This window comes from Oncorhynchus kisutch, linkage group LG28 (assembly GCF_002021735.2).
Source record: "Oncorhynchus kisutch isolate 150728-3 linkage group LG28, Okis_V2, whole genome shotgun sequence".
NCBI classification, from domain to species: Eukaryota; Metazoa; Chordata; class Actinopteri; order Salmoniformes; family Salmonidae; genus Oncorhynchus; species Oncorhynchus kisutch.
The window spans coordinates 16,793,134-16,815,269 of NC_034201.2; the positions used below are offsets into that span (position 1 = coordinate 16,793,134).

A 22,136-nucleotide genomic window follows, 5' to 3' on the forward strand; every position below is an offset into this window, starting at 1 on the left:
GTTCAAACACTGGAATGTGTTGTAATCTACACCTCAATTAGGCTGCCATCAATTCTTATTATGTTTCACGACTTTCAATTTGAGTGTCATTTCCATATAGCCTACACTTTCTCGTTCTGAACTTCAAACGCGAGAGGGATTTAAGGACGGATGTGGTTTCGCGACAATGACAAGAGCAGCCGCTCACAGATTTGATAGCTTTAACGCAGTTACACCTCGACATTGCCTAAATAATAACAGCTGTCAGTTATCCTGGGTTAGCTCCAGAACTGATTGAATCTTAGCCTAAATTTAACATAAACTTCACTTCAGATAGACTTAAACATCCTCTACAGAAAGGTTTGAACCTCCTCTTCATCTCCTCAATTAAAGGCATCAGTCATGAAGGTAATGTGGCACAGAGGCTTTCATGTACCACAAATACCTTTTTTTATTTTTTTGAAAGGACAGAAAAAAAGTCTTGCTGCCGAGCTTTTAATGGAAGTCATTGCAGAATTCTAAGTCCCGGGCACAAAGCTAAAATCACTGAGAAAAGCATCAAGGCCCTCTCACAGACACAGGGTTTTCTTTTTTGTTGGTTTATTGACATTGGCGCTTAAAAAAGGTAAATGTTAAATAACAACAAGTTGACATTGATAATGTCACTATTGCAACCATTCCTTTCAGGGGTGGAAAATGATTGTACACGAAACAAAACTAGTTGAAATGTGTTTTCAGGTCAGGCATTAGATTACTTTATATACAGAGGATTTTGTGCGTGTTCCATGTCAACGGATGACACCATTCTTCAGGCTCATTCATTGTTTTCAGACCAATCTCTATCACATCCTCCTTGTCCTCTTAGAACTGGGAACAGAGCAGAGAGAAATGGAACACCTTCATAGCAGAGCTGCAAGTCCTACTTCACATATTTCTCCATGAATTTCTTGTGGAACTCCGAGCGCAAAGTGTCATTGACAAAGCGTTTCTCCCGGCGTGCCTCATCCACTCCCTTTGCACAGTTCTTGAACACGACGTCATCGTCCCACCTTAGAGAGAAAGAGACAGGAGAGGATGTAAAACAACAGTCATCCACAGCCATGCTCTAAGCAGTGGTGTGTGTGTGTGTGTGTGTCTCTCAACACCTTCTCTTAACGCTGAAGGCACTCGGGGTGGGGACTATCTGTTGTTGCTGCTGCTGCTGCTGTCCAGCCAGGTTGAGCAGAGGATTCCCACTAAGGATGTTCTCCATGCGGATCCTCTCCTCCTCTGCTTTCTGCTCCCGCTCCTGGCACAGGACACGAAACATGTTGGTCAGAGAGGACCAGGTGCAAAGTTCTCATTCGCTGAAGTATTGCTCTTAGCAACGCTTTCTGATTGGCCTTGATTAAAGATGGTTGCACAACAAGCACTGATCTAAAAAAATATATATTAAAAAAAATCTACAAAAAAAAGTCAACATGTTTAACACTAGAACTGCTAAAGCGGTCATTTGGACTGCTCATAAACTACAACTTTTTATTACTCCGAAATGTTGGAAGTCATGATTTTGCCTAAATAAGTCTGTATAACACACTGTCGTTAGAATATTAATATCACAAACAGAACTAGAGCTATAAACCAGTTTTAGGGGGGCAAGTCATTTTTTTAAATGCCCCTCCTCCCAACAGTAGGGCCTGCTCCGCTCTTCCGATAGTTGAAGGTTCCGTGCCCAGTTGATAATCAATCCAATAACTTCTTTGAAACTGAACCTAAACCAAAATTCATTTCACACATAACAGATGAAATAAATGAAGTATGATAAGAGAGAATTGGGTGTTGATGAGCGAGGGGAAGCAAACGATGCAGAAATAATATAATCACCAACTGTGAATGAAGAACAGGACCAGCCATTCTGTCATTCTAACTATAATCTCAAAATGGTATGTACCCTATATCAGTCCACCCTGGCCTACTTGGAGTAGGCTACACAGTGAAAGTGTGCATAATTTACAATGGCAAGAAGACCAAGACGAATGGATGCACAAGCTGAGTTAGCATTGCTACAAAATCTGAACTAAAACGACTGAGTTGAGGAAGAAATTAACCATGACCTCTGATGATTATTCTTCTGATTCTGAGCCTCAGCCTGAACCTACACCCGAGGCCTACGCTCGAAAAAAAGGCAGAAACAAATGAAAGGTGAGACAGGAAGGGATGGTTTGGTAGAACAAGCAGGTGACAACGCTACAGGCCGATTATCAGCACAAAATGTAACCAGAGCGCGGACCCTACATCTCAAGCGAAAAACAACATCAGCAACGCACTCACCAGCTTTCATTGTTTGTGTGACATGGACATGCTCCAACTGATGCCATTGCGTGAATATGCACACTGTGTAAGCACAAGCTGACAATAATAAATGGTTTGACTGCTGCCATATCGACACTTACATTCATTATAATGACATTATTGCTTTTGTGCCAATTTTCACTATTTATCAAGCACACCCTTTTGCTTATAATGATGTGTAGACTACAGATTTTATCATTTTGATTGTGCATCTTGCTGGTTGGGGTATTTTTTTTATTTATTTTAAGCTATTGCCGTGTTTCAACAAATATGCTTTCTGTTTTCATAGTTGTAACAAAGGCACTCCACGAATAAAAGTGATTGAACACTTTGTTTTTAAATATAGTCTACAGTAACAAACTAATATAAATACTAGTGTTATTTGAAATATATATACACTGCTCAAAAAAATTAAGGGAACACTAAAATAACACATCCTAGATCTGAATGAATGAAATATTCTTATTAAATACTTTTTTCTTTACATAGTTGAATGTGCTGACAACAAAATCACACAAAAATTACCAATCGAAATCAAATTTATCAACCCATGGAGGTCTGGATTTGGAGTCAAACTCAAAATTAAAGTGGAAAACCACACTACAGGCTGATCCAACTTTGATGTAATGTCCTTAAAACATGAGGCTCAGTAGTGTGTGCGAGCACATGGAGGGCTGTGCGGCCCCCCAAAGAAATACCACCCCACACCATGACTGACCCACCGCCAAACAGGTCATGCTGGAGGATGTTGCAGGCAGCAGAACGTTCTCCACGGCATCTCCAAACTTTGTCACATGTGCTCAGTGTGAACCTGCTTTCATCTGTGAAGAGCACAGGGCGCCAGTGGCGAATTAGCCAATCTTGGTGTTCTCTGGCAAATGCCAAATGTCCTGCACGGTGTTGGGCTGTAAGCACAACCCCCACCTGTGGACGTCGGGCCCTCATACCAACCTCATGGAGTCTGTTTCTGACCGTTTGAGCAGACACATGCACATTTGTGGCCTGCTGGAGGTCATTTTGCAGGGCTCTGGCAGTGCTCCTCCTGCTCCTCCTTGCACAAAGGCAGAGGTAGCGGTCCTGCTACTGGGTTGTTGCCCTCCTACGGCCTCCTCCACGTCTCCTGATGTACTGGCCTGTCTCCTGGTAGCGCCTCCATGCTCTGGACACTACGCTGACAGACACATCGAACCGGTTGTGCCATCCTGGTGTGCCATCCTGGATGAGCTGCACTACCTGAGCCACTTGTGTGGGTTGTAGACTCAGTCTCATGCTACCACTAGAGTGAAAGCATCGCCAGCATTCAAAAGTGACCAAAACATCAGCCAGGAAGCATAGGAACTGAGAAGTGGTCACCAGCTGCAGAACCACTCCTTTATTGGGGGTGTCTTGCTAATTGCCTATAATTTCCACCTGTTGTCTATTCCATTTGCACAACAGCATGTGAAATGTATTGTCAATCAGTGTTGCTTCCTAAGTGGACAGTTTGATTTCACAGAAGTGTGATTGACTTGGAGTTACATTGTGTTGTTTAAGTGTTCCCTGTATTTTGAGGGGGGGATATTATTTTTTGGATACTAATGTTACCTGAGACATTCATAAACACAGCCAAATGATTATTTTTGCGATAGCTAAATGCCTCAATCCCAAATGAATAGGTGAAATAGGCTGGATCTACACAACAGATGCTCATCTCTACATTAGATGACCTTTAAAGTCTGAAAATGTCAGAGATAAATTAATGGATTGTTTTGTTTGATATTAACAAGTCAATAGAGCCCTATTTGCTGCTCCTACTCAGCAACACCTGAAAAATCCATTTGCACTTGGTTGGACTCAACTGGCATGACTGACCCAGCAGCGATTGATTGTCTTGTAGCGACTTACCTTGCGTTCCTGCTCCTCAGCCCGCTCCTTCTTGATTTTCTCCAATTCAGCCAGCAGAGCCGCAGTGTCATCGTCATCACTGTCCTCCTCAGAGTCATCATCCTCCTCCTCATCCTACACCACAAAACAATGAAGATTAGAGGCTGAGCTTTAAAAAAGCACAGACTTTACGGTGACTGGTGGATGAACAGGTGGCACCTACGTCAGTGAGAGGGTCATCTGCATCCAGGTTGGCAGCAGGGATTTGATCTAGTCTGGGCCTCTTAGAGGATGAAGATGAGGATGTGGTGTGTTCTGAAAATTGAAAAGAGACCATTGTAATGATGCTGGCTTGAATCCCCTGCAGATGACCCATGTCAACAAAACAAAATAAACAAAACTTTGGGCATAATAGTGTGTCAGATGCAAAAATCCCATTGATCTTCTTTACACCCAGTTAAACACTGACATATTTTACGTTCAGGTCAAACTCACCTCTCGGTCCCCTCTCTCTAGTCTTCTCCCGGACAGCAACACGCTCCCTCTCCTCTAGCTCCCTGCGGAAGTCCCGGGCACGCACCTCCTCGGGGGCATCCTGGGTAAGCTGCCTGAGGGGATCACACAGGGAGACATACTGGATGAGACAGCACATTATCTTTAACCAGAGGGACCTGTTCCCAACTACTGGTGCAAGACTTAGCCACAAGGGCAAAGACTGATGCCAAGATGCCACAAGGATAGGTGGTGTTGTGTCACTCACCTGTACTTGATCTTAGTGTGACCAGGCAGATCTCGGCTTGAGTACTGTTTGGACAACGCACTGAGATCGCCCTCTCCCTTCCCTCTCCCTCCTCTCGCTGGCTCAAACGTCGGTCTCGCGGCTGTTGTCATTTTTGGTGGCTCTGTAATATTGTGTGAGTGTAATATTTACGGTTCACTTTGTTTATCCATTTAACTTGCTTTGGCAATGTAAACATGTTTCCAATGCCAACAAAGCCCATTTAATTATAGCTGGCTGGAACAGAGGGCAACAAATATAAATAGATGAAATATTTTATCAACATAACGTTAACAGAAATCAATCCGTATTTAGCTAGCTAACGTTAGCTAACTCGCCATGAGAAAAACAACCCGGTGGTAGCTAGCTAACGTTACTTAAAATATCCATATAGGCTTGCTATATAGTTAACCAATCGACCAAGCTAGCTATATTAGCTAATTTACAAACGATTTCACCATTGTGTGGGTTTTATTATAACATCGGTATTGATTATTGCTGAGCAAACACCAACACACTTGTCTACGCTAACGTTAGTAGTTACTGTAGTGTAGCAAGCTTTCTTACATGCTGCCAGTTGACGTTAGTATGCTGGAAGAATAACTGTCATAAGGTAATGCAAGCTACAAGTTTACTAAAATAATACCATAACTAGCTATCTTTCTCTTTCAAAAACAACTAGCTAATATGGAATAGTTTGCTGGAAATGTACCTTTTCCCTCACACTATCAGAAGAGAAAGGGCCCTTTGCTTTGGATTGTAGACGCTGTTATCACAGCGTATGAACAACGACTACGGAACTGGGAAAGGTCAAACATCAATTTTGAAACGCGTTTTTGCAGTAGGCGTGTGAGAAACGTTTTTCAAAATAGCCACATTTTCATTCCGCAGTTTCAGTGGTGGAAAAAGTACCCACTTTTCATACTTGGGTAAAAGTATAGATACCTTAATAGAAAGTTACTCAAGTAAATGTGAAAGTCAGCCAGTAAAATACTACTTGAGTAAAAGTCTGAAAGTATTTGGTTTAAAATGTATTTAAGTATCAAAAGTAAATGTAATTGCTAAAACATACTTAAGTATCAAAGGTAAAAGTATCAATCAATTAAAATTCCTTATATTAAGCAAAGCAGAAGGCACCATTTAAAAAAAATGTATGGATAGCCAGGGGCACACTCAGACATTATTTATTTATATTATTTCGCCAGGCCAGAGGCAGTAAGGATGGCCACGTGTTCTCTTGATTATGTGCTTGAATTTGATAATTTTCCTGTCCTGCTAAGCATTCAAAGTGTAACGAGTACTTTTGGTTGTCAAGGAAAATGTATGGAGTAAAAAGTACAATGTTTTCCTTATCAATGTAGTGAAGTAAAAGTAAAAGTAGTCAAAAATATAAATAGTAATGTACAGATACCCCGAAAAAACTACTTAAGTAGTACTTTAAAGTATTTTTACATAAGTACTTTACACCACTGCACAGTTTTTCGATCTCAAGAATGAGAAAGGGCTTTCCTCACCACCTTAAATAAGCATGCCCCATTCAAAGAATGTAGAACTAAGAACGGATATAGCCCTTGGTTCACCCCAGACTTGACTGCCCTTGACCAGCACAAAAACATCCTGTGGCGTTCTGCATTAGTATCGAATAGCCCCCGCGATATGCAACTTTTCAGGGAAGTCAAGAACCAATATACTCAGTCAGTCAGGACAGGTAAGGCTATCTTTTTCAAACAGAAATTTTCATCCTGTAGCACTAATTCCATGAAGAAAGTCCATGGAGAATAAGAGTACATCCTCCCAGCTGCCCACTGTGCAGCCATCTTCATCAACCTGGCCTAGGCTTTTGACTCTGTCAATCACCTCATTCTTATCGGCAGACTCAATAGCCTTGGCTTCTCAAATGACTGCCTCGCCTGGTTCACCAACTACTTCTCAGATAGAGTTCAGTGTGTCAAATCAGAGGGCCTGTTGACCTCTGGCAGTCTCTATGGGGGTGCAATTTTCTCTGTAATATATCAATGATTTCGCTCTTGTTGCTGGTGATTCTCTGATCCACCTCTACGCAGACGACACCATTCTGTATACATCTGGCCCTTCTTTGGACACTTTGCTAACAAACTTCCAATCGAGCTTCAACGCCATACAACACTGCTTCCGTGGCCTCCAATTGCTTTTAAATGCTAGTAAAACTAAGTGCATGCTCTTCAACCGATTGCTGCCCGAACCCTCCCGGCCGACTAGCATCACTACTCTGGACGGTTCTGACTTAGAATATGTGGACAACTACAAATACCTAGGTGTGTCTGGATAGACTGTAAACTCTCCTTCCAGACTCACATTAAGCATCTCCAATCCAAAATCAAATCTAAAATCTGCTTCCTATTTCGCAAAAAAGCCTCCTTCACTCATGCTGCCAAACATACCCTCGTAAAACTGACTATCCTACTGATCCTTGACTTCGGCGATGTCATTTACAAAATAGCCTCCAACACTCTACTCAGCAAACTGGATGTAGTCTATCACAGTGCCATCCGTTTTGTCACCAAAGCCCCATATACGACCTACCACTGCAACCTGTATGCTCTTGTTGGATGGCCCTCACTACATATTTGTCGCCAAACCCACTGGCTCCAGGTCATCTATAAGTCTTTCCTTGGCAAATCCCTGCCTTATCTCAGCTCACTGGTCACCATAGCAACACTCACACGTAGCATGCACTCCAGCAGGTATATTTCACTGGTCATCCCCAAAGCCAACACTTCCTTTGGCTGCCTTTCCTTCCAGTTCTCTGCTGCTAATGACTGGAACAAACTGCAAAAATCTCTGAAGCTGGAGTCATATCTCTCTCTCTAACTTTAAGCATCAGTTGTCAGAGCAGCTTACCGATCACTGTACCTGTACACAGCCAATCTGTAAATAACACACCCAACTACCTCATCCCTATATTATTACTTACCCGCTTGCTCTTTTGCACCCCAGTATCTCTACTTGCACATCATCATCTATCACTCCAGTGTTAATGCTAAATTGTAATTAATTCGCCTCTATGGCCTATTTATTACCTTACCTCCCTACTCTTCTACATTTGCACACACTGTACATATTTTTCTATTGTGTTATTGACTGTACGTTTGTTTATGTGTAACTCCGTGTTGTTGTTTTTGTCGCACTGCATTGCTTTATCTTGGCCAGGTTGCAGTTGTAAATGAGAACTTGTTCATACCGGTATCATACATCAAGTTACCAGGATGCATGTTGATGAATGAAATAAACAGAACACATGTATGAACACATCTACATATGTAGATGTATTTCTTAACTTCTTTATTGTTTTTTTATTTCCTTACAGGCACTGTGTGAAATATCGTTTCAGTTGTACAGTTTTCATTTTACAGTTGTTTTAATTGAAAAATGACAATGTGGCTTTGATAAAGAAGAAACGACCTCCCAACAATCTTGAAGCACAATCTCGGTAAGAGAAACAAAAGTGCAGCTTTAACTCTCAGACCAGTAGATTATCATTTTGTAAAGTTTAGACAACTCAGCTTCCATCGGCTTCCATCGGTCATCGGTTATAATTCGAATGATACATTACCTAATTGTTCTTGTTAATACAAGCTGTTTATCCCACCAATTAAAACACCTTAAAAATATAAAGTAGGTTGGCAAACAGTAAATAGTACTTTGGTGAATGGCATCTGAGTTCACAGAGATATGTTTCAAGAATTTGATCAATACATCTAAACTATCTAAACCTTCACACAAATGGGGGGAGGGGTGCTAATATTGAACACATTTCGCATCTGAGACATACAATGCAATGTCTTAATATTTGAGAAAGATTAGAGAGAAGAGAGAGAGGATTTAAGGAAATAAACATTTCTTGCATATTTCCAACTGGGAATTACCAACGTTCCAACGTGCAGACACAAATGTGCAAAGAGCAACAATCATTCACAAAAGCACCATGACTTTTCCAACCCTACACTAATGAAGAAATAAGCATCAAATAAATGCTGGTGAGACTCAAAGTTAACATATTTTAGGGTTAGGCATTTGCACGTGGTGATACTTCAAAACAAAAACAAAGAGCACATTCCCAGCACTACTGTAGCTTATCTCAGTTCTGAAATGTTCTGTCCTTCCTTTATTTTAAATGTCTCATGGATCTAACAGCTGCATCTTTGGTAGAAATATAGACAAGTAGGCAATATGAATGTCTTACAGACCCTGTTAGAAACATTTGGCACAGAAATATGTCACAAACAGGATGAGAGAGGGAAAGCAATAAAAAAATCATACAATTGCTGATAATGTTGCTTGTGCCTGCTGTGATACAGTCTCTATTAGGACATATATTGCAGAGAAATCATTCTCAATAAATATTTTAATTAGCCTAATTTATCGACAAAGGTCTAAATAGACTGAAAAGCATAAGTATTCTGTCACAGCCTTTTAAGTTGCAAGAAATATATAATAATAAAAAGGTAAGAAGAATGAAGACCATATTGCACTTTTTAAAATATCTGAGTGCCACAAAAGGGCTTGTTCTGTCAATCAGATAACTTTCTAATCTTGTTTCTGATATTGGTGGGTCTGTCTCAAATCAAGGCATTACAATCAGAGGTATATTATTGTGTAACACTGTTTCTGGCTATACAGTATCCTCCTTAGAGCTGGAGTTCAGTACTTTGTGAGGTTGCTTGGATAAACAATTTCCAAAAGTGAGTCATGAACTCCAACCACTCCACTGCATGTCACTGAAGCCAAACTGCCATTATGGTTTTGGCAAAAGGAGGATAATAATAGTCAGTCATGTGCACCCGTTTTCACTTGCATACACTCACAATAGGATTTCCTTCATCTTCACAAACTTCCTCTTTACAAGGGCATTACGCTAAAAAGACCTTCAAGTCCCCACCCAACCACACAGTAGGAGGCCAGTTTTAGAGTCATGTGTCTGGTAGAGAGACAGTCTTCTGGTTTCAAGAGGCCTCGTTCCTGGGGCTGTGGAAAGGGGAAGGCCGGTGGTGGTGTTGGGGGAGGTGGGGTGATGAGGACTGTAGAGGGCTGGGGTTTTCTATTGGTCAGTTGGAGAAAGACAACCCGCTGTGGTCGGTCAGGGTCAGGTCATGTAGCGTGTGATGGCGCGCAGGGTGTATAGCAGTTCTGCCTGCATCCTGGCCTCCATTAGGAGTAGGTTCACATGGACCTGGAGCGGGACAGGGAGGCTGAGGATTAACATACCATACCTACTATAACACAGTACAGTTACTTTATATAACTGGCATGGCATGGTCTGCATTATGGACAGCCACTGATCTGTAAAATGGATATGCATTTGCAGAAAATAGGCTACAAAAGACATCTCACTGAGTCTCATATGTAAACGTAGTGAGAGATTTGGTTCAGGCAATACTTTTTAACGGGGGCCAAAGAAAAAGCTGTTTGTACAGACATGATAATTACTAACTAAAGTGAACGCTGCTGTCCTCATTACGTCAGAGATGAGATGTTTGTTCCAGGTTGTCTTGACATGAGCTTTAAGAACAAGACAATGACCCTTCTACCCTGCTGGTTCTAATGATACACAGTGTAACTTGCTCGTCTTTCATCTCTTTCAGCCCAGTCAGATTCCAACAGGGGGCCTCTCTGCAGAACAACCCAAACACAATAACAGCATGTTCCTGCAGCCAAGAGCTTCATTTTCTTCAGCTCTGCTCAATAGTCCTAGTGTACTCATGAGCCAAAGCCTCCTGCACAAACACAATCAAACAGCATGACCAGTCCTGCCCCTGAACTCTGGCCTATTTACAAAAACATATCAGGATTCACAATCTCATTTTTTGTGGCTGTGGACGGTGAATGCTTGATTGCAAAGAATACAAAACAACATAAGACTATGCCCTCTCACAAACACAAGCACGAGCATTGACAGTTTTCGAACCTTCTCGGAGTGGCGGAACTGGCACCAGTAGCTGTCGTACATGCGGCGAGTGGTCCTCTCTGGATAACATGTTACCGTCTTTATATAGACCTTCAGACTGCGTTCCAATAGCTGATTCACCTCCCCATAGTCATAGTCATCATACCTGCAGACAGGACATCAAATAAATCACACTATCAGACTGGAGCATCACTTTACTGTCTACTAGGCCATTTATACTGTACTTCAGGGACAATTCTAGGGCTTCAACAATCACACTAATTTAAATATAATAATTATCCCACTAACTTGACACTAAGTGTCCACACTTGATAGTGCATGAGAAGTGTATGTGACAGAGGATAGAAGGCGCTGTCTTACCTGATGCCATACATGCAGTGCACGTAGTTGAAGAGTGCACGTCGGAGCATGGTGGTGTCCACGTCCTCATGACTGGCCATGTTGTAGTAGGTCAGGTCACACGCTGTTCGGAACTTGTCATCCAGCAGCAGACCAATGTCTGAGTACAGCCTGTTGACCAGAGAGAAACCATGGTCCTCCCACGAGTAGTCCTACAGGCAGACACACGGACGGACGGACGGGCAGACAGACAGACAGGCAGGCAGGCAAGGCAAGGCAGGGCAGGGCAGGCAGGCAGGCAGGCAGGCAGGCAGGCAGGCAGGCAGGGACATTTAGGTGTTAAGAAGTGACTGTTAAATCTATAGATCTTGCACTTATGGTATGATAGTGGAATTTACATTAATTTTATCTATAATTATCCCCCACCTGTGCTCTAAATGTTGGTGGGTTGTCCTCTCCGTGTCGAGCAAAGTGCTGGTACCCAAAGGTGGCATCCTCTACAAACCGAGACACTTTGGATGTGGGCATCACCTCATCCTTCATATCTGCAGTCACATTGGAGATGTATTATAATCAGTCATGACTTCACTGACAGGTTTACATTAGTATTCAGTGAGAAACAGACAACAGGAAAATGTGTGGTTGCAGTACCCCCAGAGCCCACCAGGAGGCTCTCTTTCTTCTCTTTCTCGAAGCGTGTGGCCATCTCCTCCTGCGAGGCCTCGTCCTCCTCTCTCTCCTCCTGTAGCCTCTTCATTCTGTCCATCAGTGCCTCTAACTCACTGACCGAGTCTGTGGTCTGAAAAACACACAACAAACCAGAACTCTATTAATGTGACAATAGAGTCACACATACTTAGATACATTTCCAACACAATCCCTCCAAACACACATAGCTAAATAAACTCAGTAAAGCATAGATCAACAGTAAGTCATGTATGTAATTTCACCACGGGGCTGGTGTTGCTGAGGTCTCGGTCCAGGTGATGGTCGCTGGCCAAGTCACATGTACAGTAGTCACTGATGTAAACGGACTGGAAGCCATTGGCATTCTGTGGATCCACCTGGGGGTTGATACCACTGCCAAACACAAAGCTGGCCAGGGAATGGAAATGGGCCAATATGACCACAGCATGGACCAGCTCTGCCAAAGACCAACTGTGCTCCCCTGTTTTCACCAAGTTCTGAGGTAGAGGGAGGAGAGAAAAACGTTTAGTGGGAGTTACTTAATGTGTGAGTATGTGGATCAAAGTCATGCATACATGTGTGTGTTAGTGAATAGATATAGATATATACATTGTACGTGCATATGTAGATAATGTACTTGAATATGAGCATGTTTTATGCACGTCTGTGTTCTAACCTGAATGTGCTCTTTGGTGATGAGCCAGGGCCTGTGTGCTAGGATCTTGTTGATCTCGTTGAGGTTCCTCAGTCTCTGAGGGGCGTACTGTAGACCCTTCAGCCAGTCTAGACACATCCCCATCCTGTAGAACTCACGCACATGCAGAGACACCAGGAAGGAACACTGGTGACGCGCTGCAGCCTGGAGACACAGAGAGGTTTTTTATTTACATGAATTCTAGCTCACTGTGAAAACTCTTTGTTTATTACTGTCTAAACTGTCTTTATATTAATGTTCTATATACCTGTCTTCTGGGTAGCACTGTATTTGACAGTCCAGTTTTAGCTGGCATTCAGCGAGTACTAAATTGTACAAAGTGTTGCTTGTTTCAAAGAATTTCTCAAAAAACAAAAATGTCATCAGTATGCAATTATTATTTTACTATGTAATGTCTAAGTAAATAAGCAGACTGTAATATAAAGCATTCATATTTTCAGTAAAATGCATGACCTTTAAATGAACGTTTTACAGTATATGCATATTGTATTTGTCTAAATTGTAAACATGAACTATTTTACTCTGTACATTAAATATTTCCACATGGTTCTTTAACACTGCATTGCATTCAGCTGTTCCTTATGACATAATATACGGTGTCTTTAAGAGTGAGGGGGCTGACTTTGACCTAGTTGTGGAGGGGCCACATCAGGAAGAGAGTGAGTTGGAAGTGGGCTGGGGCAAAAGGGTCGGGGGGTTGGTAGGACCATCCGAGTTTGCTGCATACCAAAGATACACAGGTGTGGAGGCCAGTGTGTCTGAGCACAGGGCAAACACTGCCCTGCTTAATGTCTCCACTACCTCTTCTCTCTACTAGCTACAGAAGCGTTCTCAGTCCAGCACCCCCCAGGGTCATCTCAGTGCTGAGGCGAAACTTTTAACATCATACGTCACTCCGGGAAAGAGCCATTGGTTGTTATGGAAATGGATCATTAGAGAAATATGAATATGGGTCAGCAGGAGATTTGTGTTAGGTAGGTCTCCTGAGCAGGGAGAGGGAGGCTCTAAGGGAGGATGTGTATATGCAGGAGACATTTTCTCCCAGCTTAGCTTGACCTTTGACCTGCCCGTAGGATCAGCTTACCTTACCACCATTCCAAACCTCAACCCTTACAGGGAACAACGGCTGCGTTGGAAATGGCACTCTATATATAGTACACTCCTTTAGGGCTCTGGTGTAAATATTTGTATGAACATAACAAGATTGAACAACTAAGACATAAACTGAACAGGATCCACAGACATGTGACTAACAGAAATTGAATGTGTCCCTGAATGAAGGGGGGGGGGGGGGCAAAATTAAAACTAACAGTCAGTATCTGGTGTGGCCACCAGCTGCATTAAGTACTGCAATGCATCTCCTCCTCATGGACTGCACCAGATTTGCCAGTTATTGCTGTGAGATGTTACCCCACTCTTCCACCAAGGAACCTGCAAGTTCTCAGACATTTCTGGGGTTGAATGGACCTAGCCCTCACCCTCCGTTCCAACAGGTCCCAGACGTGCTCAATGGGATTGAGATCCAGGCTCTTCGCTGGCCATGGCAGAACACTGACATTCCTGTCTTACAGGAAATCACGCACAGAACGAGCAGTATGACTGGTGGCATTGTCATGCTGGAGGGACATGTCAGGATGAGCCTGCAGGAAGGGTACCACATGAGGGAGGAGGATGTCCTCCCTGTAACACACAGCATTGAGATTGCCTGCAATGACAACAAGCTCAGTCCGATGATGCTATGAAACACCGGCCCAGACCATGACGGACCCTCCATCTCCAAAATGATCCTGCTCCAGACTACAGGCCTCGGTGTAATGCTCATTCCTTCAAAGATAAACGTGAATCCGACCATCACCCCTGGTGAGACAAAACCGCGACTCGTTAGTGAAGAGCACTTTTTGCCAGTCCTGTCTGGTCCAGCGATGGTGGGTTTGTGCCCATAGGCAACGTTGTTGCCGGTGATGTCTGGTAAGGACCTGCCTTACAACAGGCCTACAAGCCCTCAATCCAGCCTCTCTCCGCCTATTGCGGACAGTCTGAGCACTGATGAAGGGATTGTGCGTTCCTGGTGTAAATCGGGCAGTTGTTGATCCTGTGCAGTTGTTGATACAGGTGGTCTGCCACTGCGAGGATGATCAGCTGTCCGTCCTGTCTCCCTGTAGCGCTGTCTTAGGTGTCTCACAGTACGGACATTGAAATTTACTGCCCTGGCCACATCTGCAGTCCTCATGCCTCCTTGCAGCATGCTTCAGGCACATTCAATTTTTGTTTGTTTTTCAGAGTCAGTAGAAAGGCCTCTTTAGTGTCCTAAGTTTTCATAACTGTGACCTTAATTGCCTACCATCTGTAAGCTGTTAGTGTCTTAACAACAGTTCCACAGGTGCATGTTCATTGTTTATGGTTCATTGAACAAGCATTGGAAACCCTTTACAATGAAGATCTGTGAAGTTATTTGGATTTTTACGAATTATCTTTGAAAGACAGGGTCCTGAAAAAGGGACGTTTCTTTTTTTGCTGAGTTTAGGTTTTTCACCTACTGTACCCATTTACTGTAATGTTACATTTTTCATATTAACTATCAACCGATTCTGTATTTCCCACTACAGTGCACATAAAATAAAGAAAATGTTCTTTTTTTGTAAAATGTGATTTAAAAAAAACATATAAAGAAATATGAATTGTCGGGTCTCAGGAGAATAGGGAAATAGGATGTAATTTCAAACACACCCAATGACAATCTCTAGGTTCATCCTATACCAGTTGTTTACCATGATGGCAATGTAGTGTCGGCAGTGGAGAGGCAGGGGGCCGTCCATCCTCAGCAGGTAGAACTGGCTACGCAGGAAGGACTTCAGGTAGTGGGGGTGCAGTCCCATCACCTGGGTCAGATGGTCCACGTGGCCTGACAGAGAGTAAGCCTCGGCCAGGATCTGCTCTGTTTGGGGGACCACCTGGGACGCCTCCACAATCTGGACCCAGGGAGGAGGGTTGGGGGGAGGGGTCAGGCAGGACAGGGAAGAGAGGGGTTTCAGTCACGCATTGTGTATTGAACCATTTTAAAGTAAAGCTGCTGCTGCTGTAATCTGAAATCTGGTTTATACTTCTGAGTTCAAGGCAAGGTGAAGATAAAGGTGGGAAGATAAAGACAAGGGGGGAAAAGCGAGAGAGATTAAACAGAAGTGACAGTGAGAAAGAACGAGAGAGAGTCAGGAGGACAGGGGAAATATAGCCTCAAGGCACAGAAAGCATTTTCTCACCTCCTCTTTTGGAATGAAGGCACTGGGTCCACTGGAGAAGGGTCGCGGCACCCTGACTCCTTTCTCCTGAGACAAGACAAGAGCGGCAGAGAGGGAAACTGGGTTAGCTAAGGAACTATACAACACAAGGAGCTTAGATGTACAACCCCACTTTTGGCACAACCTAAATGAACTCTCAGCTATGTTGGTAAACACAAGAAAAAAACATCAAATGAAAAGATAAAAAGAGGGCATGTATAGAAGTGAGGTTTGATATGTAACAGCCAGGCCTTTGTGTGTCAGTCCGTTTGCTCAGAGGTAAAGTAACCCCCTCCTCCTGTTATCTGTTGAGATGAGCAAACAGCCTGTGCACACACATTAGCCAGGGAACATGGCCTGGGCAGAGAAAAGGACGGTAGATTTATGGTTCACATCGTCTTTTATGCGTGTGTGTGTGAGTGGGTGTTGAAATGTACATTTATGTTAGGACAGTATATCTATTGAAGTTCATATACTGAGAGCCTGTAGGAGAAGGATGGTAAAAATCTCTCTATAAGAGGCAGGAAGTCAGACAGGCAGGCATATAGACAGGTTATATTTAGTAATCAATGCTGGGCTAAGGAGAGTAAACCAGTCCTCCTTCAGTTCTAGTTGAAGTCGGAAGTTTACATACACTTAGGTTGGAGTCACTAAAACTTGTTTTTCAACCACTCCACAAATTTCTTGTTAACAAACTATAGTTTTGACAAGTCGGTTAGGACATCTACTTTGTGCATGACACAAGTAATTTTTCCAACAATTGTTTAGACAGATTATTTAACTTATAATTCACTGTATCGCAATTCCAGTGGGTCAGAAGTGTACATACACTAAGTCCTTTAAACAGCTTGGAAAATTCCAGAAAATTATGTAATGGCTTTAGAAGCTTCTGATAGGCTAATTGACATCATTTGAGTCAATTGGAGGTGTACCTGTGGATGTATTTCAAGGCCTACCTTCAAACTCAATACCTCTTTGCTTGACATCATGGGAAAATCAAAAGAAATCAGCCAAGACCTCAGAAAATTGGAGACCCCCACAAGTCTGGTTCATCCTTGGGAGCAATTTCCAAATGCCTGAAGGTACCATGTGCATCTGTACAAACAATAGTATGCAAGTATAAACACCATGGGACCACGCAACCGTCATACCGCTCAGGAATGAGACGCTTTCTGTCTCCTAGAGATTAACGTACTTTGGTGCGAAAAGTGCAAATCAATTCCAGAACAACAGCAAAGGACTTTGTGAAGATGCTGGAGGAAACAGGGACCAAAGTATCTATATCCACATTAAGATGAGTCCTATATCGACATAAACTGAAAGGCAGCTCATCAAGGAAGAAGCCACTGCTCCAAAACCACCATAAAAAAGCCAGACGACGGTTTGCAACTGAGGGTGGCAGCATCATGTTGTGGGGGTGCTTTGCTGCAGGAGGGACTGGTTCACTTCACAAAATAGATGACATCATGAGGAGGAAGATTATGTGGATATATTGAAGCAACATCTCAAGACATCAGTCAGGAAGTTAAAGCTTGGTCGCAAATGGGTCTTCCAAATGGACAATGACCCCAAGCATACTTCCAAAGTTGTGGTAAAATGACTTCAAACCTCACTAGGGTACGTGGGACGCTAGCGTCCCACCTGGCCAACATCCAGTGAAATTGCAGAGCGCCAAATTCAAAAACAGAAATACTCATTATAAAACATCATAAAACATACAAGTGTTATACATTGGTTTAAAGATTAACTTCTTGTTAATCCAACCACAGTGTCAGATTTCAAAAAGGCTTTACCGCGAAAGCATACCATGCGATTATCTGAGAACAGTGCCCAGCAGACAAATCATTACAAACAGTTACAAGCCAAGTAGAGGAGTTACACAAGTCAGAAATAGAGATAAAATTAATCACTTACCTTTGATGATCTTCATATAGTTGCACTCACAAGACTCACATTTACTCAATAAATTTTTGTTTTGTTCGATAAAGTCCCTGTTTATATCCAAAAACCTCAGTTTTGTTTGCACGTTTTGTTCAGTAATCCACAGGCTCAAACGCAGTTACAGCAGGCAGACGAAAAATCCAAATAGTATCCGTAAAGTTCGTAGAAACATTTCAAACGATGTTTATAATCAATCCTCAGGTTGTTTTTAGCCTAAATAATCGATAATATTTCAGCCGGACAATAACGTCGTCAATATAAAAGGTAAACAAGAAAGGAGCACTCTCGGTCACGCGCATGAAAAATCTCTGGGACACTGTAGGGTCCACTCATTCAGAGTCGTCTTACTCTCTCATTTTTCAGAATACAAGCCTGAAACAATTTCTAAAGACTGTTGACATCTAGTGGAAGCCATAGGAAAAAAAATGCAAAAAGTGTAAAAATTCCCTTCCAGGATGGATTTTTCTCAGGTTTTAGCCTGCCAAATCAGTTCTGTTATACTCACAGGCATTATTTTAACAGTTTTGGAAACTTGAGAGTTTTCTATCCAAATCTACCAATTATATGCATATCCTAGCTTCTGGGCCTGAGTAGCAGGCAGTTTACTTTGGAAACGCTTTTCATCCGGAAGTGAAAATAGTGCCCCCTACTAGAGGTCGACCGATTAATCGGAATGGCCGATTAATTAGGGCCGATTTCAAGTTTTCATAACAATCGGAAATCGGTATTTTTGGAAACACACACACAATCTAGAGGGTGAATAGGCAAGATAAAAGATGTAAGTGTCTTTGAACGGGGTATGGTAGTAGGTGCCAGGCTCACCGGTTTGTGTCAAGAACTGCAACGCTGCTGGGTTTTTCAAGAATGGTCCACTACCCAAAGGACATCCATCCAACTTGGCACAACTGTAGTTCTCTATGGGTGAGAAAGTGTGTGTGTGTGTGTGCATGTGTGCGTGTGAGAAAGTGGTGTTTGCGTGTGCATGAGAGAGAGTCAGACAGAGACCCCTTCTCTGTTCTAGTGGCATATGTCTTGCTACATAACAGACATTTGAATGTGCGCTCTGTCAACAGACAGGCCATTTCCTGTGAATTTAGCTAATTGGGTTTAAGCCCTGTGACTCCCACTGCTACCGGTGACACAGACAGACCTGCCCTGGGCTGCAGACAGTTTCACCCTGGTATTAATCCCTCCCTCTTTTCCTCTCTCTCTCTCCATCCCTCTCTCCTCCTCTCCTATCATATGTCCTCTCCACCCTCTGTCTGTCTGGCCCTTTGTGTGTGTTGGGTGATGAATGTCTGTTGTTGGGGCAACGTGGCTGATGCAGTTAACTGAGAGAGGTGGCTCCAGTAGAGAGCGGTGGCTCCAGTAGAGAGAGGTGGCTCCAGTAGAGAGAGGTGGCTCCAGTAGAGAGAGGTGGCTCCAATACCTCTCTACCTGCCTGTGCAGATTTAAAGAAGAGCCTGGACCCGTCTGTCTCTATCATCTCCATCACAAAAAGAAAATAGCCTAAAGCCAGTTTATAAAAACAACAATGCTCTTTAAAGAAAGTTGTAATTGTGGAACTAGTATGTGATAGATAAGTAATAAAGCATCAAAAACCAGAATCTTACATCATAATTAATTATAGAGTATGAATTGTCAGTGTCATCGCTCTCTCAGTATACTGTAATTTCCAACCAAGAGGGTTTCTGTTGAGAACAGCCTGTATGAAACCTCTTAGATTCAACCTACAAAATGAAAGATCTATACTCTGCCTTTACCAGTATATTTCTGTGATCGTGGCATTGTGTATTTACCCGTATCTATTGGTAACTGTAAACGGCAGACATAAAACACAGCTTTTTTCTGTCACTGATGTTTGTCAGGAAAGAGCTGACTCTGGTGTGCAGACAGACAAAGATGTCTCGCATTGTAATCTATGGATGTCCACTCCTCATGTTTTGTTGTTACAGGGTTGCTCCACGTCAAAAAGCACAAGAAAGAGGTTTTTGACACTCACCATCTCAGATTGCTCTGAAATAGTTTCTGTTGTTGGAAACAGACAATATGATCATTCCTGCAACATTATTTTGTGGAATAGAATTTGATCTCTGAGAAATTAAGCTAATTGATTGTATCCAAGTTGGCCATTTTAATATATAGAATTCATATAAAATTCAATAAATGTAGTACCTAACATCTGATTTGGCCCAAACTTTTTTCGAACAATGAGTAAGACGTGAGGAATCTAAAGAAATTGTCAAAAGCCCCCCACGGACACCCCACACTTCACGCCAATCCCACTCCAACAATGAATATATAGAATCAGTTCTCTATATTTGACTAGTAGTATGGAGCTCCAGCTCAGAGTATTGTCTCTTCATCCTATTTAATGTAGTCTCAGTGAATTTGGTCACGTTTTTTCCCCTGTTCAGAGAAATTAGTAATTGAAGTTGTTAGGTTGATGTCCCATCCTACATCCTGATATTACCAGGTTCTGACCACTAGATGGTTCTGATCCTGCTGTTAAGTGGAATTAATCTCCCCCCATTCTTAAAGGGATAGTTAACCCAAATGACAAAATTACATATTGGTTTTCTTAACCTGTAAGCAGTCTATGGACCAGGTATGACAGCAACCATTGCTTTGGTTTTGTTAACCTGGCCACTGTTTCAAACGCAAACATTTGAGCATTTGTGTCGTAAATCCAATGCAAGTCAATTTGTACCTGCGTTAGCATTTTCACACTTCATATCCAAATCATCTATAAGTAACATAATTGAGTTACACAACATGTTTTTTAAACAATGTATTTTTTTTAGGATGCCTTGGACATGATCTGTGAAAATGCTATTATAGATGTTTTTTATTTTTTTGCATGTTCACACTTCATGTCCAAATCATCCTAATGAATCAAAAAATGTATTGTGTAACTCAATGATGCCCTGGAGATGACAGAAACAGACCTCCTCTTCTGCCTTGAGACCATCTTACGATGACTCCCTATCAAAAACTGGGTCATATGTACCTAGACTAATGGCTACTAATAATAGCAGTCAGACTCAGAAAGCAGGGCACTAGAGAGAGGTATCCATGTTCTTAACAAATCATCAATCTATCCCCCAACTCTATGCTATCATACTGATTGACGACCATCCTGGGAATTACATTAATCCAAATTGGTCAATCTGTTGCAGATAACTGTACATCATTAGGTTTGAGATGGTTAAACTAGGCCTAATTGGAATTACAAACGATTCTGAAGCAATTCTATAGATGATGTTGAAATACAGAATGCAGTTGAATGCACAAGTATCAGTAAGGCAAGGAGAAGACCAGTGAAAAACAATATGTTTGTTCTGCAATCTGAATCAATAGATAAAATGAAAGTATACTAGGGCCTAGGCCACTACTCCTGCAGGATCTCAGTGACATCTTCATAAAATGCAACGATATTTTATCTAAATTGGAAGGAATAATAAATAGGCGAAAGTATACTAGGGCCTAGATATCACCTTGATAAAACATGATATTGGTCGACTAGTAAAAGTAACATTTGGAGAAATGAAATCAGGAAACATCATACCTTTTTCCTTATCACCTTCTGACAGATGTTACAGATGTGAAATGGGTTGGAGGTGAAAGACTCCGCGCTGACGTTCATACTGGCTTCCACTTTAACAGTCCTAGACACCGTATTTTGAAAGGTTTTTTACTGTAACGTTACTTTTTCTGTACAGTTTAAATGACAGTATATCCTTCGATTGTAGGTGGGTCGGCAGCGGCGGTGGTGGGTTGGAGACGGGGAGACCGAAGAGCTGTTAAATTACGAAGCCTTTCTCGAGAGTATTATAGGCTCCGTACTCCCGTCTCGCTCACCACACACAACGCCAGGCAGTTTTTGAGCGAACTTCTCATTTTGCTCTGCCGAAGGTAGGCACGCCCAACAGCCAATTGCCGCCAGAGGGGTGTGTTTGCTGAACAACAAAAATGTTCCACAAACGGAACTTTTTAATAGGCCCCAACACAACTAAAAAGTACCTTGAATCCGTAACAATAAAGCAAACCATTTCAACAATAGAAAAACTATTATATGAGTTTTGTTTGTGTCACCCAGTATAGAATAGTCTTTAGGGTTACATTTCAATAGCCTACATTTGCCATAGGTAATTTAAATGGGATAGAACATGATAGATATAATATACTCAGGTCTACAAGGTTGGTTTTACTAATAGGCTTCAGAAAGTATTCACACCCCTTGACTTTTTCCACATTTTATTGTGCTACAGCCTAAATTTAAAA

General features: G+C 42.2%; 2 protein-coding genes across 3 annotated transcripts; both read right to left on the bottom strand.

The window, feature by feature from the left end:
* Positions 1–460: 460 nt before the first annotated feature.
* Positions 461–5,787, bottom strand: LOC109875650 (protein CWC15 homolog). 2 transcript variants are annotated; one of them, XM_020468047.2, is made up of 7 exons: positions 5,664–5,787; positions 4,934–5,075; positions 4,669–4,781; positions 4,397–4,488; positions 4,195–4,308; positions 1,125–1,267; positions 461–1,028 (listed from the first exon to the last, which is right to left on the bottom strand). In XM_020468047.2, the coding sequence occupies exons 2-7, from the start codon at positions 5,062–5,064 to the stop codon at positions 899–901; spliced, it is 723 nt and encodes a 240-aa protein (XP_020323636.1). In that variant the 5' UTR covers positions 5,065–5,075; positions 5,664–5,787; the 3' UTR covers positions 461–898. The 2 variants fall into 2 exon arrangements, with proteins under 2 accessions (XP_020323636.1, XP_020323637.1); XM_020468048.2 differs by having other exon boundaries at positions 5,519–5,700.
* Positions 5,788–8,231: 2,444 nt separating this feature from the next.
* On the bottom strand, positions 8,232–21,726 carry LOC109875672 (sestrin-3-like). Its single transcript, XM_020468090.2, has 10 exons — positions 21,421–21,726; positions 15,894–15,959; positions 15,405–15,605; positions 12,598–12,780; positions 12,185–12,418; positions 11,886–12,033; positions 11,661–11,779; positions 11,256–11,446; positions 10,896–11,040; positions 8,232–10,160 (listed from the first exon to the last, which is right to left on the bottom strand). The coding sequence occupies exons 1-10, from the start codon at positions 21,496–21,498 to the stop codon at positions 10,074–10,076; spliced, it is 1,452 nt and encodes a 483-aa protein (XP_020323679.1). The 5' UTR covers positions 21,499–21,726; the 3' UTR covers positions 8,232–10,073.
* Positions 21,727–22,136: the final 410 nt, after the last annotated feature.

What these genes read in the sequence shown, in the direction of transcription:
- LOC109875650 (XM_020468047.2), bottom strand. Translation starts at nt 5,064, where the DNA reads ATGACAACAGCCGCGAGACCGACGTTTGAGCCAGCGAGAGGAGGGAGA. An exon ending in CACACTAAGATCAAGTACAG is followed by an intron (nt 4,782 to 4,933) that starts GTGAGTGACACA and finishes TGATCCCCTCAG; the next exon opens with GCAGCTTACCCAGGATGCCC. An exon ending in CTGAGGAGCAGGAACGCAAG is followed by an intron (nt 1,268 to 4,194) that starts GTAAGTCGCTAC and finishes GTCCTGTGCCAG; the next exon opens with GAGCGGGAGCAGAAAGCAGA.
- LOC109875672 (XM_020468090.2), bottom strand. Translation starts at nt 21,498, where the DNA reads ATGAACGTCAGCGCGGAGTCTTTCACCTCCAACCCATTTCACATCTGT. An exon ending in CACCAACATTTAGAGCACAG is followed by an intron (nt 11,447 to 11,660) that starts GTGGGGGATAAT and finishes GTCTGCCTGTAG; the next exon opens with GACTACTCGTGGGAGGACCA. An exon ending in AGTTCCGCCACTCCGAGAAG is followed by an intron (nt 10,161 to 10,895) that starts GTTCGAAAACTG and finishes GTCCCGCTCCAG; the next exon opens with GTCCATGTGAACCTACTCCT.